General features: G+C 37.6%; 1 protein-coding gene across 4 annotated transcripts in view; it reads left to right on the top strand.

The window, feature by feature from the left end:
• Positions 1-22,524, top strand: part of HYDIN (HYDIN axonemal central pair apparatus protein) — a 415,044-nt gene that overhangs the window by 112,520 nt on the left and 280,000 nt on the right. For all 4 annotated transcript variants that reach the window (XR_004179730.1, XM_021932150.2, XM_021932149.2 and 1 more), the window contains exon 11: positions 20,392-20,510. Coding sequence is in view for 3 of the 4 variants with exons in the window: in XM_021932150.2 (XP_021787842.2) it covers positions 20,392-20,510 (119 nt within the window). In the remaining variant the exon portion in view is untranslated. The remainder of the gene's footprint in view (positions 1-20,391; positions 20,511-22,524) is intronic.

Genomic DNA, 22,524 nt, shown 5'->3' with positions numbered 1-22,524 from the left:
AAGAAAATGGGTGAAAGTGGGGCATGGAATAGTTTCAAAACATCTTTCCTCAAAATGCTTTTATAAAGGGGAGAAAACTAACTTTGCACTGAAGAAGCCTGGGAGATGCTATCTTAGTTTATCCCAGTAAGCAAATCAACCTCTCAGACCACACGCCAGGATGCAGTGAGAACACAGCGTCCCATCTATGACATCAAGGCCAAGATACATAAATTGGATCTAATCAGGAAGAAGCATCAGGCAATCCCAAATTGAAGAACAAAATAAAATGACCAGCCTGTAATCTTTAAAAATATCGAGGTCATGAGGGCCGGGCACAGTGACTCCCGGGTATAATCTCAGCACTTTCGGAGGCTGAGGTGGGAGAACTTCTTGAGTCCAGGAATTCAAGATGGTCCTGGGAAACATAGTGAGACCCCGTCTCTACAATAAATTAAAAACGTAGTCAGGTGTGGTGGCACATGCCTGTAGTCCTAGCTACTTGGTAGACCAAAGTGGGAGGATCACTTGAGCCCAGAAGTCTGAGGCTGCAGTAAGCTGTGATTGTACCACGGCATGCCAGCCTGGATGACAGAGTGAGACCCTGTCTCAAAAGAAAAAAAAAAATCAAGGTCATGAAAGTCAAGAAATCCTGAAGAACTGTTCCAGGTTGAAGGAGACTAGAGAGACGTGGTAACTGGGTGCAATATGTGATCCTGGATTGGGCCCTTTGCTATAAAGGACATTAGTGGGCATGGGATAGATATTTAATAGAAGTTCTTGTACTACTCTGGAAACCTTTCTGCATTTTAGAAATGTTTCAGAATTGCGTTTAAGTGCCAATGCCAATAAATAAGTAAAACATGTGGAGAGTAAAATTATGGAGCTAAATAGTAGTCTGTGCCACCAGTGCTACTTCCAAGAAGTTCTTTTGGCTGTTTCTTGTGATGGTGGTTTCCCTTGCCAGCTCTATGCTTGCATTGCTATTGGTGGATTTATTAACTTTGTACATTTTCTTTTGACTCTCCAGTGTGAAAGATGAGGGTTTAGTCCACTTATCGGTTCCTAGGTTTTTCCCCTTCCTAAGTTTATTGAGTTAGGATTTACATGCAGTGAAATTCATCATTGTTTGCAGCATGGTTCTGTGAATTTTGACAAACCTAAATAGTCATGTAACCACCAAAATCAAGATGTAGAAATGTGTATCTGAGATAAAGCTCCCTATGCTCCTTTGCAGACAATCCTGTCCCCCAACCTCAGCCCCTGACAACCCAATTATTTCATTTTATTTTATGAGCTTTATTTATAGCCTTAAATAATACACTTAAACCTGTATGTTTTGTTCCATCAACTTTACATTATCTCTTGATATGTAAGGATTTTGGGGCCTATAATTAGGTTAGCCCTGACTAAGTCCACTAGCCTTCTCCCTCTAGCCTCTGTGAGCTGTTCCATTTTTATATAATCATTATTGATAACCATTGTTAGGTCTTCTTACATAAATATTATACATCGAAGAGCCAAATAGGTTCTGGGATTACATTTTATCCTGTTTGTTCACTGCTCTGGTTCCTAGTCACTCAAAGAATGTCCCTAAGGTCTATGTCAAGTATGTTTTTTCTTTACCAATTTATCAGTTACTCACAATTATGCCTCATTTTAGTTTACTTCTTAACTAACTCTTTTGTACAGCTTTTGATCCCCCCCACCTGTGGTTTCTAATTCCTTATTTCTTCACTCCTATCTAATTTTATAATTCATTCTCTTCTTCTCTTTGAAGACACTGATCAGAGCCTATCAGCTTCTTATTTTAATTCAGATCAGTCACCTCCTGAATGAACAGTTGTTATCCAGGAATTTAAAAAAATATTTCTGTGTGTTCAGTCACACCTTTTCATTCTCAGTCTACTCAAGTAACTTCCTTAGAAATGATATATATATATATATATATATATATATAAAATGTATATATAAATATATAGAGCTGGAAACTTTGATCCTTGAATGCCCAAAAATACCTTATTTTGCCTTCATACTCACTTGGTAGTTTAACTGACTATAGGATCCCAGGTTCAAAATCATTTCTCCTCAGAACACTGGAAACCTTGTGACTACTTGATTGTAAAAATTCCAAAGCCTGAGATCATCTAATGTCCATTCTTTTATAGACAGCCTTTTCTTTATCTCTGGATGTTTTGGGGGCCTTCTTTCCATATTTGGGGTCTGAAATGTGATGAAGTCATGTCCGGGAGTGGATTTTTCTTATTCATCCTCCTCAGCCTTCTACGGGCCATTTGAATCTGATGACTCCCATCACTTCAGCTCTAAGAAATTTTATTGTGTTGACCAGATGCGGTGGCTCAAGCCTGTAATCCCAGCACCTTGGGAGGCCGAGTTGGGCGGATCACGAGGTCAGGAGATCGAGACCATCCTGGCTAACACGGTGAAACCCCATCTCTACTAAAAAATACAAAAAAACTAGCCAGGTGCGGTGGCGGGCCCCTGTAGTCCCAGCTACTCAGGAGGCTGAGGCAGGAGACTGGCGTGAACCCAGGAGGCGGAGCTTGCAGTGAGCTGAGATCCGGCCACTGCACTCCAGCCTGGGCGACAGAGCGAGACTCTGTCTCAAAAAAAAAAGAAATTTTACTGTGTCTTTGATATTCTTTCCTCCATTTTTTTTTTCATTTTATTCATCTGGAAAACCTATGAATCCAATGTTAGACCTGGAAGATTGATCATTTGTTGTCAAAGAACAAGATTTTAATCATCAAACACTACTAAGAAATGACACTAAATATAATTCAAGGCTATGCCTAGAGAAATACTGATGTTCATGAATCAAGAAAGATGGCAGGTGCATGCTGTGTAGCTGCAGCTCTCCGCAGCCACCAGCAGACCTGTGGCCAGCACCTGTGGCATCATTCCTGATGTGCAGAGCCATCGCCCTGAACTTAAATAGTCTGCTTGGTACCTTACTGCTATTCAGTTATTCAAATGGCAGTTTTCCCTTTTATACAGATGACAACAACAAACCCAAATTTCTCTGACTCACATTGTTTCCCTTTGCAGTTGAGACTTTCCTTGCCTGTCTTGAACAGGTTCAAGAAAGCATTTTGCCACGGTGGTTTCAGGGCATCTTCCATTTTGGAACTTTCTTGGTACCGCTTGCAGAGGTACAAGTGGGTGTTAATCAAAAACTTGGAATGTTTTCTTTTTTGCAGTCAAGGTCAAGCACTGAACTTTAGCGTTTGCCAGTTGCTTTGCAAGACACGTAGCTCAGTTTTTTCTGAATACTTCCTAGCAATCTTTCATTTCTGCAATCATATTTTCAATTTTCAAGACCTCTTTTGTTCTGTATTCCTGTTTCATAACTAAGTGTTCTTTTATGGATGCAACTTCTTCTCATTAATCTGGGGTAATCATTTGAATTTTAATTTCTTAAAAAATAAATCTTATGTTCTCCGAATTGCCCATAATGTCAGCTGTTTGTCTTTCATGCTTTCATGGGGTTCCTTTCAATGCCTTCTGGTCCATGGTCATTCATTCGCATATAAGAATGAGAAAATGGCTTTCATGTTGATGGTAGCTAGTGCTGCTTACCCCTGCTGTTGTATATGTAGGTTTCCCAGGAAAGTATGGCTGATGTGTCTGTGAAGAGTATAAGAGTGCACTGTCAGCAAGAATGCACATCATTTGCATCCTTCAAGTGCTAAAATTCCCCTGTTCTGCCACAACCTGCTGTTTTCAGTCCATGTCTATGCAGTCACCTTTTTTCTGTGTAAAAGAGGCTCAGGCAGTCTAAGAATATGCAGAAGGATGGGCCAGGGGGCCCAAGCCTATGCTACCCTGCACCTCCCCCAGGTGTGTGTCTTCTCCTGATGATGTTTCCCTCACCTTCCCTCGATATAACCATCACCTCGACTTTTGTGATAGTCGTTTTCTTGCTTTCATGTATAATTTTACCACCTACATATTCATCCATAAGCAAAATAGTATAGTTTTGCCTGTTTTGGAAATTGATATATTGATACGTATTTTTGAAACTGATACACATATATACAGGACTCATCCTGTATATCTTATGCTGCTAGCACCAAGAAAATAAAGCTACTCAATAAATGTTGATTAAATAAATAAGCAAATAACTGGAAAACAAATGACTGAGTAAGTGAATCCCGGTTTGATCTGACCTCTCCCTTGCATGTGAGTGTAGAATTCTCCAGACATCCCCAGAATGAATGCAGAATGGACTAGGAGTTTTTGGATTGATGTGAGTCTGTCGCCGTCCTGCAGACCAGCATCACCTGCAATGGACAGCCTAATAGGGTCTAGAGGAAATGTTAGCACAGCAGTGTCAGACGTGGGCTGGAAATGCTCCAGTGGCCCCCATGGCACAGGTGGTGGGACCTCCCTCCCATCTGCAGCTCCCTGTGGACGTCGTGCTTGGCCCTCTTCCAAGGGGTTGGCTACTCTCCAGGAGGTTCCCAATCATTACACAACAAGTGAGATTTCCCTATTGTTTCGTTTGTAATTCTGAATTCTCCCACACAATTCACATCCTGAGTAAGCTGAAAAGTATAATTTTCCATCTGCACGACATTCTTCTTTATTTTATTAGTGGATTATTAAAAGATACGCTTGCCAGGGAAGGGCTTTGCTTACATAGTAATTCCATATTATCTTCCCTGTAAATTCTGTGCATTTCTCTGTGTCTTTTCAAGAGCTGACGATGATTCCTTACTATTATCTTCAACGAGTTGGTAAAACCTGTTGGTCTTAGGTCACTAAGAAACACTTGTTAGACAGATAAAAATGCTCCTTCCCTTGTTTTGTTTTGTTTTGCTTTGCTTTAAGATATATGTGGCATGTGGAAGAAAATACATATAAATAAAGCTTTCCTCCTCATGTCGTTTTGCGTAAACGACAGTATACTTTGCATAATGGTTTTAACATTGCTTTTAAAATATTTCCCAGATTATACATAACACTAAATAAAATATGTCATTCTTTTCATGATTGCATCGGAATCCTTTGTATTTATATACCACAATTTAATGTTTAACTTTGTGTCATTATTGAATAGAATACAGATTCAGAGATTACATAATACATTTAGTGGGAAGCACAGAAGTGACCTCCCAAAGATGTCCAAGTCCGAACCCCCAGTATCTGTGGACATGTTACATTAAATGGCAAAGAGGAATCAAGGCAGCAGATGGAATTAAAGTTACCGACTTTAAGTTAGGGAGACTATCTTGCATCATGTTGGTGGCTCAGTATAATCACAAGGGTCCGTAAATGCCGAAGAAGTAGGCAGAAGGATTGGTCTCAGTGTCAGAGGGCTGTGATACGAGAAAGTCTCAACTAGTCATTTCCAGGCAGTAAAGATGGACAAAGTAAGGAATTCAAGGAGCCTCCAGAACGTAGAAAAGGTAAGAAAATGAATTCCTCCCACCCCAGAGTCTCCAGGAAGGAATGTAGCCCTGCGAATACATTGATTTTAGCCCAGTGAGACCCACCGTGGACTTTGTTTATATTTGTGTCTTCATCTTGTAAAATATTTTTTAATTGACAAATAATAACCATACATATTCATGGGGTACATAGTGATGTTTCAGTATGCATAATGAACAGCAATCAGATCACTTTGAACTTTTGACGTCCAGAACTTTCAGATAATACATTTGTACAGTAAGCCACTAAGTTTGTGACAGTTTCTTGTAGCAACAATTGGAAACTTACACACATACCGGTACATTATAACAAATAATTATAAGGCAAACACTATGTTATTGCCACCAAGATCAATAATAGAATATTTTCAGCCCCTAGAAGCCTCAGTGTGTTCCTTCCCAATCACACTCCTCTCACTGCAGCCTCCCCTGAAATCACCACCATTCTGTTCTTGATGACCATCAGGTCCTTGCTTTTGTTTTTTGTTTTTGTTTTTTTGCTTATGATTTTAAAAAAAATTTTAACTTTTATTTTAGGTTCAAGGGTACATGTGCAAGTTTGTTTATGTTGTACAGATTTTTGTCTTGTCACACCGGTTCTAAGCCTAGTACCCAGTAGTTATTTTTTCTCATCCTCTTCTTCCTCTCATCCTCCACCCTCCATTAGGCCCCAGTGTCTGTTGTTCCCTTCTTTGTGTCCGTGTGTTCTCATCATTTAGCTCCCACTTATAAGTGAGAATATGCAGTATTTTGTTTTTCTATTTCTGCATTAGTTTGCTAGGGATGATGGCCTCCAGCTTCATCCACATTCCTGCAAAGGACATGATCTCATTCTTTTTTATGGCTGTGTAATATTCCATCGTGTATATGTATCACATTTTCTTTATCCAGTCTACCGTTGATGAGCATTTAAGTTGATTCCATGTCTTTGCTATTGTGAGTAGTGCTGCAATGAACATATAAGTGCATGTTTTCATGGTAGAACAATTTATATCCTTTTGGGTATATACCCAGTAATGGTATTGCTGGGTCTAATGGTAGTTCTATTTTTAGTTCTTTGAAGAATCACCACACTGCTTTCCATAATGGTTGAACTAATTTACACTCCCACCAACAGTGTATGTGTTCCCTTTTCTTTACAACCTGACCAGCATCTGTTTTTTGTTTTGTTTTGTTTTGTTTTTTGACTTTTTAGTAATAGCCATTCTGACTATATGAGATGATATCTCATTGTGGTTTTGATTTGCATTTCTCTAATGATCAGTGATATTGAGCTTTTTTCATATGCTTGTTGGCCACCTATATGTCTTCTTTTGAAAAGTATTTGTTCATGGTTTTTTTTTTTTGGCCCACTTCTTAATAGGATTGTTTGTTTTTTTTTCTTATAAATTTGTTTAAGCTCTTTATAGATGCTGGACATTAAATCTTTGTCAGATGCATAGTCTGCAAATATTTTTTCCCATTCTGTGGGTTGCCTCTTTAGTCTGTCCATAGTTTCTTTTGCCGTGCAGAAGCTCTTAAGCTTAATTAGATACCATTTGTCAATTTTTGCTTTTGTTGCAATTGCTTTCATGTATAGTTTTTACCCCATGTATGTATCTCTAAACAATACAATTTAGTAATGCCTGTTTTGAAATGTACATACCTGAAATGAGCCTACATGTCTCATCTATGTTGCTACTTTTGCTCTAGTTGTATTTCATTTTCACTGTTGTACAATGTTTCATTATGTAAATATATGTTCAGAGACAGGAAATAGCAGGGAAGGCTACTGGTCATAGGGGAGGCCTCTGAGGATGCGTGAGATTTAACTCACATCTCCAGCTGCAATCCTCTTTTCTTTTGAAAGCTTTTGATATCTAGGAACCACGAGTAGAAAGAGGTACAAAAGCATAGTTCCTGCCCTCAGAGAGCATAGAATTCAGTGGAGGAAGTGACACATAGTCCAACAGTTACAGTGCACTGCTACACAGCGAGTGAATGAATAATATTATAGAAGCAGATACAGGGTACACAGCTCAGGCTTGGGATGTCAAGGAAGGCTTTCCAGAGAAAGTGAGCCTTGAAGTATTTATTAAGCAAGTAAAAACAAAAACAAACAAAGGCTGGGCATGTAAGGCAGGGAAATATTTTGTGAAAATACATAAAGAAGCATTATGTGAAAATACATAGCAAGAACATGAAGAGGCAAAGAATTGCAAGTTCTTAGCGTATAACTGCCATGGAGATTGAGAGAGAGAGAGGGAGGAAAGGAAAAAGAAGCTGAAGGCTGGAGTGGTAAGTAGGATCCATTCATAAAGGGCTGCCCTTGGATGCCAGCCTAAGGACATTGGACTTTCTGCTGAGTGCAGTTGGCAGTCACTGAAGCACCCTAAGCAGAGAAGTGACCTGCTCAGGTCTGAATATGGCAAATATAACATCATGAAAAGCCTTTCCATTAATCTGAAAATGAACAATTTTTCTGCATTTTAAGTCATTCTGTTTGCTTAGAAGTAGTTAAATCTGTATGCTAGATATTTATAAAGACTTGCTGATGGTTTGATCTGGCTCTTGAAACTGATCTTTCATCTATTTTGGCTTTCTAATGGAATGTGGGAATACCTAACTTAATCATGAAGATTACCTTTTTAAAAAAAATGCAAAGGGAAGCTACACATATTTGGTTTGGATCAGCATATGGGAACTTCAAAAAGAAGTAACACACTCTAATTTAAACTGTGAAATGTACTGCTAGGTAACATTGATAATGGGTGCTTCAGAGTCAAATGCAGAAAAGCAGCGTGGTGGAAATGATTCCAGATGCTCCCACTTCCTTCAGAGACCCAATTAAGATAAAACCTCATTGTCCATTTGCTTTTTGTGCATCATAAAAGGGAAAATTTTGAATTTTTAAGACAATTTGGGGCTTCTGATTTTTATCTTAATTGAATTAAAGAATGGAGATTGAATTAGATTTATTAAAAAGAAAATCACCCCCAATCATTGAAAACATTTTTGAGTTTTCAGAGTAATAAGTAAGTATTCTACATATTGGAATATGTAGAATATTACTCATATTATGTTACTCAACATCTCTCCAGTGTTGTTTTCCTCTTACTTCAAATTTCTCCTTTTGGAATTTTTTTTAGATAAATTATTTCCTGTAGAATTACCATGTCTCTTAAACTTTTCTGCACATTTCTGATCTCCTGGTCTCACTATGATGCATTCTGGGTATTTTTCTAAGATCTTTCTTCTAGTTGACTAATTCTTTCTTCAACTATATCTACTCCAGTGTATTCATCTATTCAGTTTTTAATTCATTGACTTGGCTTTTTATTTATATATATATAAGTTATATATGTTTGAATATTTTCATATTTTATTCCTTCATTATGGTTTCTATTTCTTCATTTATCTCTTCAAAGATTTTTAAGAATGCTATATGAGAGTTTTTTATTACCTCAGACTCTTAGGGTACCAGTTCACATGTTTGTAGTAATCACTGATTTTCCTCCTACTAGATTGTTTCTTCAGATGGTTTGAAATGTTTGTATTATGAACTCAGTTTTAGCATGGGGTACCGAATTATGAAACTATTCCCTCAGAGCAGATTTTTATTTCTTCTGCTAAGGGTCCTGTGATTTTTTATTTTCTCAGCTTCTGATTCTTGCACCTATCAGATAGTGTAAATTTGGATCTCATATGTATACATGGGATTTTGATTTATCATAGGAGGCTCTTCCTCCTATTCAGAATTCTAAGTAGAAGACAGCCTTCATCACTGCTTCCCTAGACCAATGAATAGAATTATTCTAATTGCCTTTGTGAAAAGAGGTAGTCTTTCTATGGTCCTGGATTTATGCTAGAATCTTAGTTTAATTCTCCATTCCCAGATAGGAACAAGGCTGTGTCCTCTCTCTGTGAGAGTATGACTGGACCCACTAAACTGTATCTGGTCTACAAATCTCTGGGCCTTCTTTGGGTCATCTCACTAATTTACTATGCTAGCTGAGTTCCCTTTTTATTTCTAGAACCTGTTATTTTCTTTCCTTTATTTTGAACCTGGAAAAGCAATAAAAATATATATTTGCCATTTTAAAATTAACGTTACTTATTTTTTTGTATTTTGGGTGAAAGAATAGACTATATCAGTTAACTTGGACATGCCATCAGAAGTTAATGTTATTAATTTTCATATATTTCTCAAAATAATGTCCTTAGAGAATCTGTATCAGAATCCCCCTGGCTACTCATTAAAAATGTGATTCTTGGGTTTTATCTATGTTTTATTGAATCAAAATCTGTGGAGATGATGCTGGAGAATATTCATTTTAAACAAAGACTACAAAGTAAGGGTAGTAACTAGTACAAAGTTGCAGGATATGAGATCTATATAGAGGATTGAAATTTTAAAAGGCGGTACCACTTACAATAACATTGAAAAATATAAAATAACTAGAGATAAATTTGACAAAAAGTGTACAAGACCCATATACTGAAAACTATGAAAGATTAATGAGAGAAATGAAAGACCTAAACAAATAGAAAACTATAGCTTGTTCATAGATTGGTAAATTCAATGTGGCTATTCGATAGCATCTTAATGACATCTTAATGCCATTTCTCCCCCAAATTCATCTATAGATTTAATTGAAATCAAAATTAGAATGCAAGATGTTTTTTTTGTAGAAATTAACATGCTGATTCTAAAATTCATATGGAAATGCAAGCAACCTAGAATAGCCGAAACAACTTTGGAAGAGTAAAATGAGAGGACTCCTACTACCAGAATTCAAGGCGATTTTTAAGCTACCATAATCAAGATAATCCAGAATAATCTCCCCATTTCAAAATTCTTTTTTTTTTTTTTTTTTTTTTTTTTGAGGCGGAGTCTCACTCTGTAGCCCAGGCTGAAGTGCAGTGGCCGGATCTCAGCTCACTGCAAGCTCCGCCTCCCGGGTTCACGCCATTCTCCGGCCTCAGCCTCCCGAGTAGCTGGGACTACAGGCGCCCGCCACCTCGCCCGGCTATTTTTTGTATTTCTTAGTAGAGACGGGGTTTCACCGTGTTAGCCAGGATGGTCTCGATCTCCTGACCTCATGATCCGCCCATCTCGGCCTCCCAAAGTGCTGGGATTACAGGCTTGAGCCACCGCGCCCGGCCTCAAAATTCTTAATCACATCTTTTGATTTATGAGGTAATATTTACAGATTCAGGAATGCGGATGTGAATATCTTTAGGGGCCATTATTCAGCCTGCCATAGATCTCATGTGGATTTCCAGCTGTTTTAGCTCTTTACACTAAATAATCCATCTTTTCTCACTGATATTCAACATCAGCTCTCTCATAAATCAAATTTACATAATAATTTTATGTTCACATTATAGTTTATGAACACATTTGTATATAAACACGAAGACACTTGCATATTAATCTTATTTGTGTCTCAATAATTCAGTAAGGTAGGCTGGAATTATTTATTTTACAGATGAGAAAGCTAAAGCTTAGAGAATTTAGGTGAGTTGTCTGTGGGGCTTCTTAATCCAAGATTTGAATTCTGTGTTGTGACAGTCCTGGTCCCTGTCCTGTGTCACACTACCCCATAAAGACATGGTTCCTCTGAAATAGTGCAACCCATATTCCATTCTTACAACTCTCAGAAACAGTCAGGTTCCCCGCCCATCCAGAAACTCTGTCCAGATTTTCTAAAACATGTTAAAACACCTATATAACAACTCATCAAAGATTCCTGTATAACATAAGGCATTTAAAACATTCAAATTACCTCTATAATGTTTAAATAAGTAAGTATATACATGGGTATATTGGTTTATAGCATGTAAAGATACTGTACAATTTTAGACATGAATTACATTTTCTCTCTACACTGCTGTAAACATGAACTGTAATACAAACAATAAAATAAGTGTTAAAGATTCTAAAAGTCTAGGATCTAAAGATTTTATCTAAATCATTCCCTGGTTGGTGGTTGCCCTCAGTACCTGGCAGAAACAAACTCCAGGACCCATGAAAGACTAAACCATCAGGGAAAGTGTGGGAAGATGAGCTGATAATGCATAACACATTTTAAATAAGGAAAGTACGAAACAAATCTATCTTGTCAGAGCAGCTGAAGGTCGGGCTGTAACACACACTACATCTTACCGCTGAAACTCAAGCAAACATAAATGGTTTTGCTGGCACATGCATACATTCGTATCATAATTATATTATTATTTTCATTTAGATAATGAATTTAGGTAAAACAACTTATATCATATTATTATTGAATGTGAAAATTCTGATAATGAACTTTGGGGTTCCAAGAAATACCTGTATAATAAACAATTTTGTGCACACAAACATACAACAAAATATATTAGTTAACATTTCAGCAAGTTTTGTTTTGTGTTTTTAAAATTTATATTAAAATTATGCAAAATAATATTTGTATTATATAGGTAAGGTATAAAGAATAATAGTAAGATAAACAACCATGAACCTGTCACCCACGTTAAGAAATGGGACTTTACCATATCTTAGAAGATCTATCTGTGTCCTTGTCTTTCCTGCATAGAGGTAACTATCCATTTAAAATTTTTTGTACTCAGTTAATCATTTCCTTGCTTTTCTTCATACTGCTTTTTAGCCATATGTGGGTATAACCCATAACAATATATAACTTGTTTTTGCATGTTTTAAACTTTACATAAATATTATCATACTATATTTGTTTTTCTGAGATTCACTCATGTCATGCATGAGGCTATAGTTTAACAGTTAATATTCTATTATTTGAATATATAAAAATTCCTCTCCAGTTGGACATTCATGTTGTTTCTAACTTAATGCTTTTATGTTATTGAGAATAATGCTCTTATGAACATTCTTGAACATGTGTACGTGGTGCCAAATTTTTCTAGGATATATCCCCAGGAGTGGCAACTCCAGGACATACAGGATGTACACACTAAGGTTTACTAGGTAATCAGACTTCTCCAAAGGGGTTGTGCTAGTCTACTTTCCTACCTGCAGGAGATGTGCCTATAACCTTACTCCATAACCTTGACTACTCTTAGTATTGATCAACTTTTAAAATTTTGCTTCTCTGCTAGGTGTGAAATGGAGTCTCACTGTGGCTTTGATTAACATTTCTGCAATTATGAATTTCATTATATTGATGAAAATAGCTTGTTATATTGACTGGCCATTTGTGTTTCATCTCCTGTGAAATTCCTATTTGGCCTTTGCCCATTTTTCTATTGTGTTGTCTTCATATTGTTAATTCGTAGGGGCTCTTGATGTATTTGGGATGTAACTGGCTTGATATGTCCTGCAAAAATCTTCTCCCAGTTTTTGTGTCTTGTCTGTTCACACTCATTAAGGTGATTTTAGTGAACAAGAGTTTTAATGCAATTGCATTTGATATCTTTTATTTTATAATTTGCTCACTTTGTATTGTTAAAATCCCTTTCTCTACACCAAGTTGGTAAAGAGATCATTCTGTATTGCTTTCTAAAAAGTTTTGTAGTTTACTATCACATTGATCCAACTTCAGTTGACTTTTGTGTAGAGCAGATGGGTGGGACTCTGTGTTAGTTTCTTATTGCTGCTGAAACAAGTTATGAGTAACTTAGTGACTTTAAACCACACACATTTATTCTCTTACAGTTCTGGAATTCAGAAGTCTGAAATCGGTTTCACTGAGCTAAAATCAGATGTTAATAGTACTGGTTCCTTTTGGAGATTCCTGGGAAAAATTTGTTCCCTACCTTTTCCAGCTTTTAAAGCTGCCAGCATTCCATGGCTTGTGGTTGCATCACTCTAATCTGCTTGCATCATTGCGTTGTCTTTTCATCTTCTGTGTCGAATTTCCCTCTACTTTCCTCTCAAGGACATTTGTGATTATATTAGGTCCCACCAAGATTATCCAGGATAATCTCCCCCTGTCTAAATTATTAATTTAATTACCTCTTTTGACATATAAGACAACATTCACCCTTTTGCCATATAGGGCAATATTTAGATTCAGGAGTGAGAATGTAAGTATCTTTGGGGGCCGTTATTCAGCCTACCACAGATCTTACGTGGATATCAACTGATGTAGCTCCCTACACTCTGTGCACTATGTAGTCATCTTTCCTCACTAATATTCAACACCTGCTCTGATATAAATCAAATTCACATGTATTTGTGCATCTATTCTGTGTTTTCTCTTCTGTTTCCTTTGTCATTTTGCACTTTGTGCCCCAGTACCACACTATCTTAATTACAATAGCTTTCCACTAGATTTGAGTTTATGAAAGGGCAAGTTCTCCCAACTTATTCTTCTTTCAGCATGTCTTCTTTTTATTGGCCCTTTGATTTTCCATTGAAATTTTAAAATCAACCCACCACTCTCCACCAAATTCTACCTGCTGGCATTTTGTTTAGCAGTACATTGAATTTATAGATATAAATCTGTTGGGAGAAAATGGACACTCTCGATGACATTGAATCTTCCTTTCCAAGAATATAGTCTAGTTCTCTATTCATTCATTTATTTAAATCCTTGTTAATGTCTTTCCATAAAGTTTTACAACTTTTGCTTTGAAGGTTTCAAGTATGTTTTGTTGATTTATTTTTACGTACTTAATATTTTTGTTGCTATTAAAAATAGAATCTTGAAAACTAAATTTTTCTGACTGTTGCTGGATATAGAAATACAGTTGACCTTTGTAAATGTTTGCTAATCCTGAATCTTACTCTCTTGTTTATTTTGTTTTATTTATTTTTTGAGACAGCTTCTTGCTCTGTTGCCCAGGCTGGAGTGCAAGTGATGTGATCATAGCTCACTGCAGCCTTGAACTCCTGGGCTCAAGTGATCCTCTTGCCTCAGCCTCCCAAGTAGCTGGGACTACAGGCTCACTCCATGATGCCTGGCTAATTTTTTTTTCTTTTTTTTTTTTGAGACGGAGTCTCGCTCTGTCGCCCAGGCTGGAGTGCAGTGGCGCGATCTCAGCTCACTGCAAGCTCTGCCTCCTGGGTTTACGCCATTCTCCTGCCTCAGCCTCCTGAGTAGCCTGGCTAATTTTTTTTAAAAAGTTGTAGAGACAAGGTCTTGCTATGTTGCCCAGGCTGATCTTGAACGCCTGGCCTCAATTGATCCTCCTACCTTGTCCTTTCAAAGCACTAGGATTACAGGCATGAGCCATCATACACAGTCCCTCTCTTATTAATTTTAAAATTTATTTATATATTCTTTTTTTCCAGGTTGACAGTCTTACTATGAGTGGATAATGGCCGTTTATTCTTCTATTTATACTTTTTTTCCTCTGAGTTTTTTCTTACTGCACAGGAATGGAACTCAAGTATAATATTGGAACATCTAGGATATCTTAGGTGGTATTTTATTCTGTTCAGGATGCTATAATAAAATGCCATAGACTCAGTGGTTTATGAAAAACAGAAATTTATTCAACACAATTCTGGAGGCTGGAGAATCCAAGATTAAGGCACCAGCAGATGGTGGAAGGGGCAGACTGACTTGCTGGGGCAGCTTTTATAAGGGCACTAATCCCATTCTTGAGGGCTACACCCTCATGATCATATCACCTCCTAAAGGCCTCACGTCTTAACACCATCATCTTGGGAGTTAAGATTTCAACATATGAATTTGGGGTTCCGGGGACACTAACATTCAGACCATAGCAGATGGATAGTTTTTGAAAGCCCATGGTTTGCATTTTCTGGTATGTAAAGCGATGGGATCTGTTGCATTTGGGGACTTCAGGGTCATTAAAGGGGTTCTGTAGTGCATCTGCCTACTTCTCATGTGTGAAATCAGAACACTACAGTCATAGATGAGAACTGCTCTGTGTTTTAAAATATTTTGGTCTTTTAATAAGGAGTCTGCCCTTAAAGTTTGCTAGTTCCTCCATGCTTGTATATCTTGCTGCCTTTTGCCTAGACAAGAAAAATATCTGCTTAGAAAATCTTGTGGAAAAGTAGCATTTGTAATGTGACCCTAAAATTTAGACTATCACTTAGAAAATCAAGGCTGGGCGTTACTTGTACTCCTGTTCTGGGTGAGGGAAGTGGCTAGCTACAAATAAGACAAACTCCTTTGAAGTAATTAATAACTACCAAATAAACATTGGCTCACTGCTTTATTACAACACATCTCCTTGTTTTTAAAGAAAGGCAGTCAAGGTAACAGATGGAGAAAGTTTTAGGCATGACAGTTATAAATAGTCCTGCAGTTTATTGCATGATATATTTGCAATTCTCTTTCTTTGCCATTCTGAAAGTTGGATCTCAATCAAAATGCTTTTCTCTTGACCAAAGAGTTTAAATTATTTCCAATAGTCTAGACCTCAAAAATAATAGAGTAGAGTAACGCCACTTGGGCCCTTTGAAAGTTTTATTTATAGTCTAGAGTATTGCCACCACTAACACCTGATCTTTAGAGGAACGTCTTTTCCAGGGATCGGATGGAGCAGGGGAACCCTTTGAATAAATCAGTCATCCCAAGTATGGCTTTTGCTTCTTGTAATCAAAGTAATGCTTGTCGAATGACCACTATGTTGCCAAGCACTAGAAGGAACAAAAGGACAAGTATCCTGTCTTTAAAGGACATTCATGGGGAAAAAGCATCAAAGATACAAAAGCTAAACAGCAACAGAAGACGATGGAACATAAAATGTCATAAGGCATTAAAATGATGATAATAAATTAGAAATATCACTTGGCTGTTCTAAGCGTACTTTCTGTAATACTGAAAACTACATCAACAAAGCATTAAAAGTATTTTGAACATTCAAAATGTCCTATATATCCTCTTTCCTTAGAGAACTTGAAATTATATGATATACATTTAAGGAAAACCATAGAACTATCAAAGATTTCCAAAGTGGTGATATCCCCACTGCTGGGGAGAATGTGGAGAGAAGGAACCCTTAAATACTACAGATGTTTGTGTGGAATTAGCACTATTCTTGAGGGCAGTATGGCTATAGCTATCACAATGTCAAATGTGCATCCCTTTGTTCTGGAAATCTTTCATAAATGATAAGCTGGGTAATTTGAATTAACTCTCTCTCTCTGAGAATACCTAGGAAAGCAAGGCAAAATATTTTTTTAAATCTGTTTTTTAAGGCAAGAGAGAACTACCAGAACATGGGCCAAGATCCAAAAGAAGGAAATCAAGACCATCAGACTTTGGGGGCCACTTTATCTTTAAAGACACTGCCTTTTTGGTAAAAACTGCAGAGAGGCTAACAAGTTAAGTAAGGTTAAAGAAGAAAACAAAAGTCCATGGTATGTCCCAGGAGGAAAGGCCCTAGTCATGTAATCTGCCAGGCTTTAGAGTAGGACCCAGTGAATTAGAAATGGGCCAGTCCTCAAAGAGACTGAAGTTCAGCAAAGAGACTGAAGTTCAACTTTGAATAATTATTGAGTTATTGGCTTAATTTCAAACAGTTTTCCACTCGAGATCCAGAAGATAATTAATCCCTAGTGTTCTAAGGTATCTATTGTTTATGATTAATTATCTTATTTTTATAAGGAATTAATTTATCTCTGTTATACCTACCCTTCTTGGGAGAGTTGAGAAAATAATCACTCAAATGATTTGCTGCAGGGCTTAATTCTCTCACAAAACCTTAGCTGAGAACAGCTAAATTAGGTTGTCTAGGATTACTAATGCCCCCCAGTCACCAGCTAGAAGCCAGAGGGAGATATCTTCTTATGGCTTTAAATTATGTCTATAATTTTTATATATACTGATCAGCACTCAATCAAAAAATGACCAAGCACATGAGGAGGTACGACAATCTGATAGAAAACCAGAGTAAACAATAGAAACAAACCCAGGAGAACCAGATAAAAGAATTTTCAGACACAGATTTTAAAAACACTTTTATCAAAATTAAGCAGAGATCTGAAAACTAGAAACGCTCTAATGAAAAGTCTAGAACTGAGAAGTTATAATAACAAATTAAAAACTCAGTGGATGAATTTAACCGCTTGTTAGGTATAGCCAGAGATAGATTTTGTAAACTGGGAATTAGATAAATCAAATAAAATATCTGAAAATACTGAAGCATGCAGAGACAAAATATAGAAAAAGAACACACACATACACAGAAAAGACAGAGAGGTGAAAAGTGGAGAAGAAACAATGCTTGAAAAGATAATGACTGAAAATTTTTCAGAATTGATGAAAGACATTTATTTGCATATTCAAGAAGTGCTACAAGTCCCCAAAAGGATAAATGCAACCATGCCAAGGAACATTATAGTAAAATCACTGAAAGCTAAAGATAAAAGTAAATCAATATGTGTGCATAAAAATTAAATCTATCAGAAGACAAGATAGATTGTCTCAAATGAGCAGTAAGACTATGAGCTGACTTCTCAACAGAAACAGTGGAATGCTATAATATCTTCAAAGTGCTGGAAGAAAATATGGAAAAATTGTTCACAGATACATGTTTGATGGTAGTAGTTACACTACAAATTGTAATGAAAGGTTGGAAGCCACTTAAATGTCCAATAAGAGTTTTAGAAGTATTTGCCTCCCAACAGTGGACCACATAACCATTAAGAAGAATAAGGTAGATCTTTAGATATGATATGTTAATGATATGTTAAAATGTTCCAAAGGTATTATTAAATGAAAAAAAGCAGGTTGCAAAATAACATAGTATGCATTCCCATTTGCATTAGCAGTATTGTGATGCAATTAAATATAAAAAGATAGGCACCAACATGTTAACAGTAGTTGTCTTTGGACGGTGCAATTATAAGATAATTTTGTTCATATTCTCTTTAAATTTTGTAATGATCATGTATTATTGAACAAAGATAGTTTCATTTTTAAAAGGGGGAACAAAACCAGTCAGTAATTCAAAGGTTGTGTGCTCTGTATTGACCGTGGGTTCACTGTAGATGTGTTACAATGGATATTGTTAAGTGCATTTCATTACCTCTTCATGGAAGAAATTCAGCAAAAGTAAGCATCAGGTAAGACCCCTAGACTCAGATCCCTAATATTCTGGATCTTCCTAAATCTAAGGAAGATCTAGGTGAATAATGTCGCTTGGAGCCCCACGTTGGCTCTCATTTTATGAGAAGCATCAGTGGTCACCCTTCTCTGATTTAGAATTAGTTTTCTTTGTAAGAAACTTTGAAATAATGTTAAGAATTGGGTTAAAATTTTTAAATTTTTTTCCTGCTAACATGTAAGCCTAAATTGCAATACTGTCTGCTCCCTAAAGATAAGAAACTAGCAGTATTCTTATTTTCTTAAAATGTTTGGATCACAATACCAAACAACACAATTCAAAATGCCATAATCTCGAATCTTGAGTTCCCAAAAGATCAAAACCCGTAAGGATCAAAATCCCTAAAGTCTAGCATCCCTGGTGTCTAAAATCCCAAAAATCACAGTCCTGAAAGATTAAAATCCCAAATGTTGAAATCCTGAAAACCAAATTCTGGGGAAGGGGTTAGTGTGTTTTCAGTTGCACATGGGATAGTTGCATTATGCTGATTGTACCATGTTAGGTGGACCTGTTACTCTGTTGTCTGTATTGGGAAATTTAGTATGGTTTAACACATGGGTGCCAGGTTGACAAGGCGTGGGCTTGTGGTCTTAAGTTTAGATGTCAACTTGACCAGTAAAAACTGTTGGAAACCTGGTAGAGCATAATTTTGAGTATATCTGTGAGAGTGTTTCCAGAGGAGATTTGTGTGTAAGTCTGAGTGGACTTTATGGGGAAAATCTGCCCTCAATGTTGACAGGCCCCATCCAACCAGCCAGGGACTTGGGAGAGAACAAATACAGAAGGCACATTGGTTTGTCTCTGATAGCTGGGACAGGCTTTTCCTCTGCTGCCTTGGACATTAGAAATTTGACTCCATGAAAGTGCATTATCACGACGTTGTCTTTGTGCATAAGTATTGTGTGTGTGCGTAAAAATGCAGACACTGGCTGGGCGCAGTGGCTCAAGCCTGTAATCCCAGCACTTTGGGAGGCCGAGACGGGTGGATCACGAGGTCAGGAGATCGAGACCATTCTGGCTAACATGGTGAAACCCCGTCTCTACTAAAAAAATACAAAAAACTAGCCGGGCGTGGTGGCGGGCGCCTGTAGTCCCAGCTACTTGGGAGGCTGAGGCAGGAGAATGGCGTGAACCCAGGAGGCGGAGCTTGCAGTGAGTGGAGATCGTGCCACTGCACTCCAGCCTGGGCAACAGAGCGAGACTCCATCTCAAAAAAAAAAAAAAAAAAAAAATGCAGACACTTCCTCAATAAATGAAGAGATATTCTTTTTGTACATCTGAATTTGTGAGAAATAAAATTTCTGGAGATCTCAGCTCTTTGGGAAACTGCCTAAGTAGGGGTGACCCATCATGGTTTTTTATCTGTCTTCTCAAAAGACTTAGGTTGTTTATATGATATTTCAGGTGATCACAGTTATAAAGCTGGGTGCCTGCGGTTACCAATCCTAATGACATGCATTTGTACATTGCCCTTTTTCACCTGTTCCTTTGTAAATACAGTTTGTGTGCTCATAACTGTTATACCCATGTGACTGTTGTTAGTCTACCTGTGTCTATGCTTGCAAAAATATGTATTTTGTTGCCTATTTTATTGGATAGAGTGGCCTTTGAAGTGTTCTGTCGTGTTTTTATATGTTTCTCAAGTAAATCCCTCTTTAAAAATGTAAATAAATATATTGTAAAGAATGTCTTTTGTTTTTCCAGAATTATATCTTTCACAATTTCAGCAGTCAGGATTTTGGCATTCAGGATTATGTTTGGCTCCCAGATAGGATGAATCTTCAGCATTAGTTAAATTGCAGTTCCCTCAGTGCCGTGCAAGGAGCTATTTAATAATTTTGATTATTTATATTGGTAACATACCTGAGGGAACATGATTTGGGGTAAATGAAGCACCATTTGGATGATAAAGTCAGAATTGTTTTTCTAGGCCGAGAAATCCGTCTGCCCCTCCGAATCAAAGGGGAAGGCATGGGACCTAAGATTCACTTCAACTTTGAATTGCTGGATATTGGGAAAGTTTTCACCGGATCTGTACATTGTTATGAGGTAAGCACTAGAGTTGTTCGCTGAGACTTCCAACAGTACTTGGCTTTTTGGGTTTGTTGTATCTTATGTGTTTTTATTTGATGGAAAGTGTGTGCAATCACATTCATTCGCCATTACTCATCCTTGTTGAGACCCCGGAGTGCTCAGATTCTTCCTCCTCTTGCCTGGCCATCGTGAGGGAAACAACTTTTTATCTTCATTAGCCCTCCCTCACTTTAGTAAAAGCTGAAAAGCAACAGAGCCATAGTTTAACTGGTTTTATCCTCATTGTTTTGTAGATTGCAAAGGGAAAACCCATAAATACATCTCCCCATCTGTGTAGTGCTTGTTCTCTGACAACATAAATTCCACAGATCAGAGGATGGAGAACCTTTTACATTTTCTAGAACGTCCTAATGAGCATAGCTCTTTTCACACTTCAGAATTTTCTCTTAATGCACTGGTCTCCAATCTATGTTTTAAAAACCAATAATAGTTTCTGGAAGAGACTTTCCTGCTTTATCTTTCCAATTAATTAGAAAATGAAATTTTACAGGATGTCTGCATGAGTTCTTCAGGATCAGTGTTTACTTCAGTGTTTCACCATCACTAAATTTGTATCTAGGGCATATTTTTTACACTGCATCAGACTGTAACCCTTGAAACTTCATTTTGGAAAGGTTCCTTCGTTGTATATGTTTGTATTTTTATAGAGGTATTCAAAGCAATTATTTAATGAGTGACAAATAGATGTCAGGTTCATACTTTATTGTGTTTGCATATCTATGTGTCTGTGTGTGTGTGTGTGTGTGTGTGTGTGATTTCTAATCCTTACCAAATTGTGAAAGTTAGGCTTTATTACATCTATTTTGCGTATGAGAAATGTGGATCGTGTAGTGGTTCATATCATACACAACATCTCCTTAATGTGTGTTGAGCACAGTGCTAATGCTTTCACATTCACTCGTTCATTTAGTTCTCACAAAAACCCAATTTGTGTCCTAGCACTTTGGTAGACCAAGGTGGTGGATCACTTGAGGTCAGGAGTTCAAGGCCAGCTTGGCCAATGTGGTAAAACTCAATTGCTACTAAAAATACAAAAATTACCTGGGTGTGTTGGCGGGCACCTGTAATCCCAACTCCTTGGAAGACTGAGGCAGGAGAAGCACTTGAACTCAGGAGGTGGAGGTTGCAGTGAGCCAAGATCGTGCCAGTGCAGTCCAGCCTGGGCAACAGAGTGAGATTCTGTGTTGAACAAAAAACAAAAAACAGAAACCAGCCCCAAACAATAAAACCCTATTTGTGACAACTATTTGTGAGGTACAATTAACTATTTCCATTTTATAGCTGGGTAAACTGAGGCTTAGAGAAGTTAAGGTAGTGCTAGATATTGTAACAAACAAATATAAAAATACATAATGTCTCAAATATGCTAGAAGTTTCTTTTATACCTTACATAAAGTCCAAAACAAAGGTTTCTAGTGAATAGGTGCTCTCTTCCAGCGGAGAAGCTGGAACATTTCATGCTTGGCCACCCCTACCATGTGGTCTTCAAGATTGCAGAAGGGGAAAGGGCATGGGGGAATGTAGATGATATTTTTATAGACGGTAGCGCATTTCACTTACATTCATATTCCATTAGCTGTATGCACAGAAAAAGAGGAAATGCATTCAAGGAATGGCAAACCTGAATGCCAGGGGAGTTAAGTAACTTGGCAGGGTCCTGCAGCATGTAATGTTAGTGAGTCCTGGGGGACTAGGGCTGTCTCTCCTGTTCTGGGAAGAGAAGGCCTTTGCTGGCCTCTCAGCCCTTCAGGTTCTCAGCATCCCACCCTCTCACCTTGGGTAAACCCAGCCTCCAGCCCACTTGGCTCTTAGCCCAGCCTAACGTGGTGTGGGGACAGTGCCCTGCGTCTCCCACATTCACAAGGTAACTGTGGCCTAAATGGGATGATGCAGAAGGTAAACAGAGATGTTAATGTCACAGTGAGATGGACTGTGCATAGGAACACAGTGTAAATGAAGAAATCAGTCG

This window comes from Papio anubis, chromosome 18 (assembly GCF_008728515.1).
Source record: "Papio anubis isolate 15944 chromosome 18, Panubis1.0, whole genome shotgun sequence".
NCBI classification, from domain to species: domain Eukaryota; kingdom Metazoa; phylum Chordata; class Mammalia; order Primates; family Cercopithecidae; genus Papio; species Papio anubis.
Note: the sequence above shows the minus strand (reverse complement) of the source record. Positions and strands in the feature narration are given on the sequence as shown.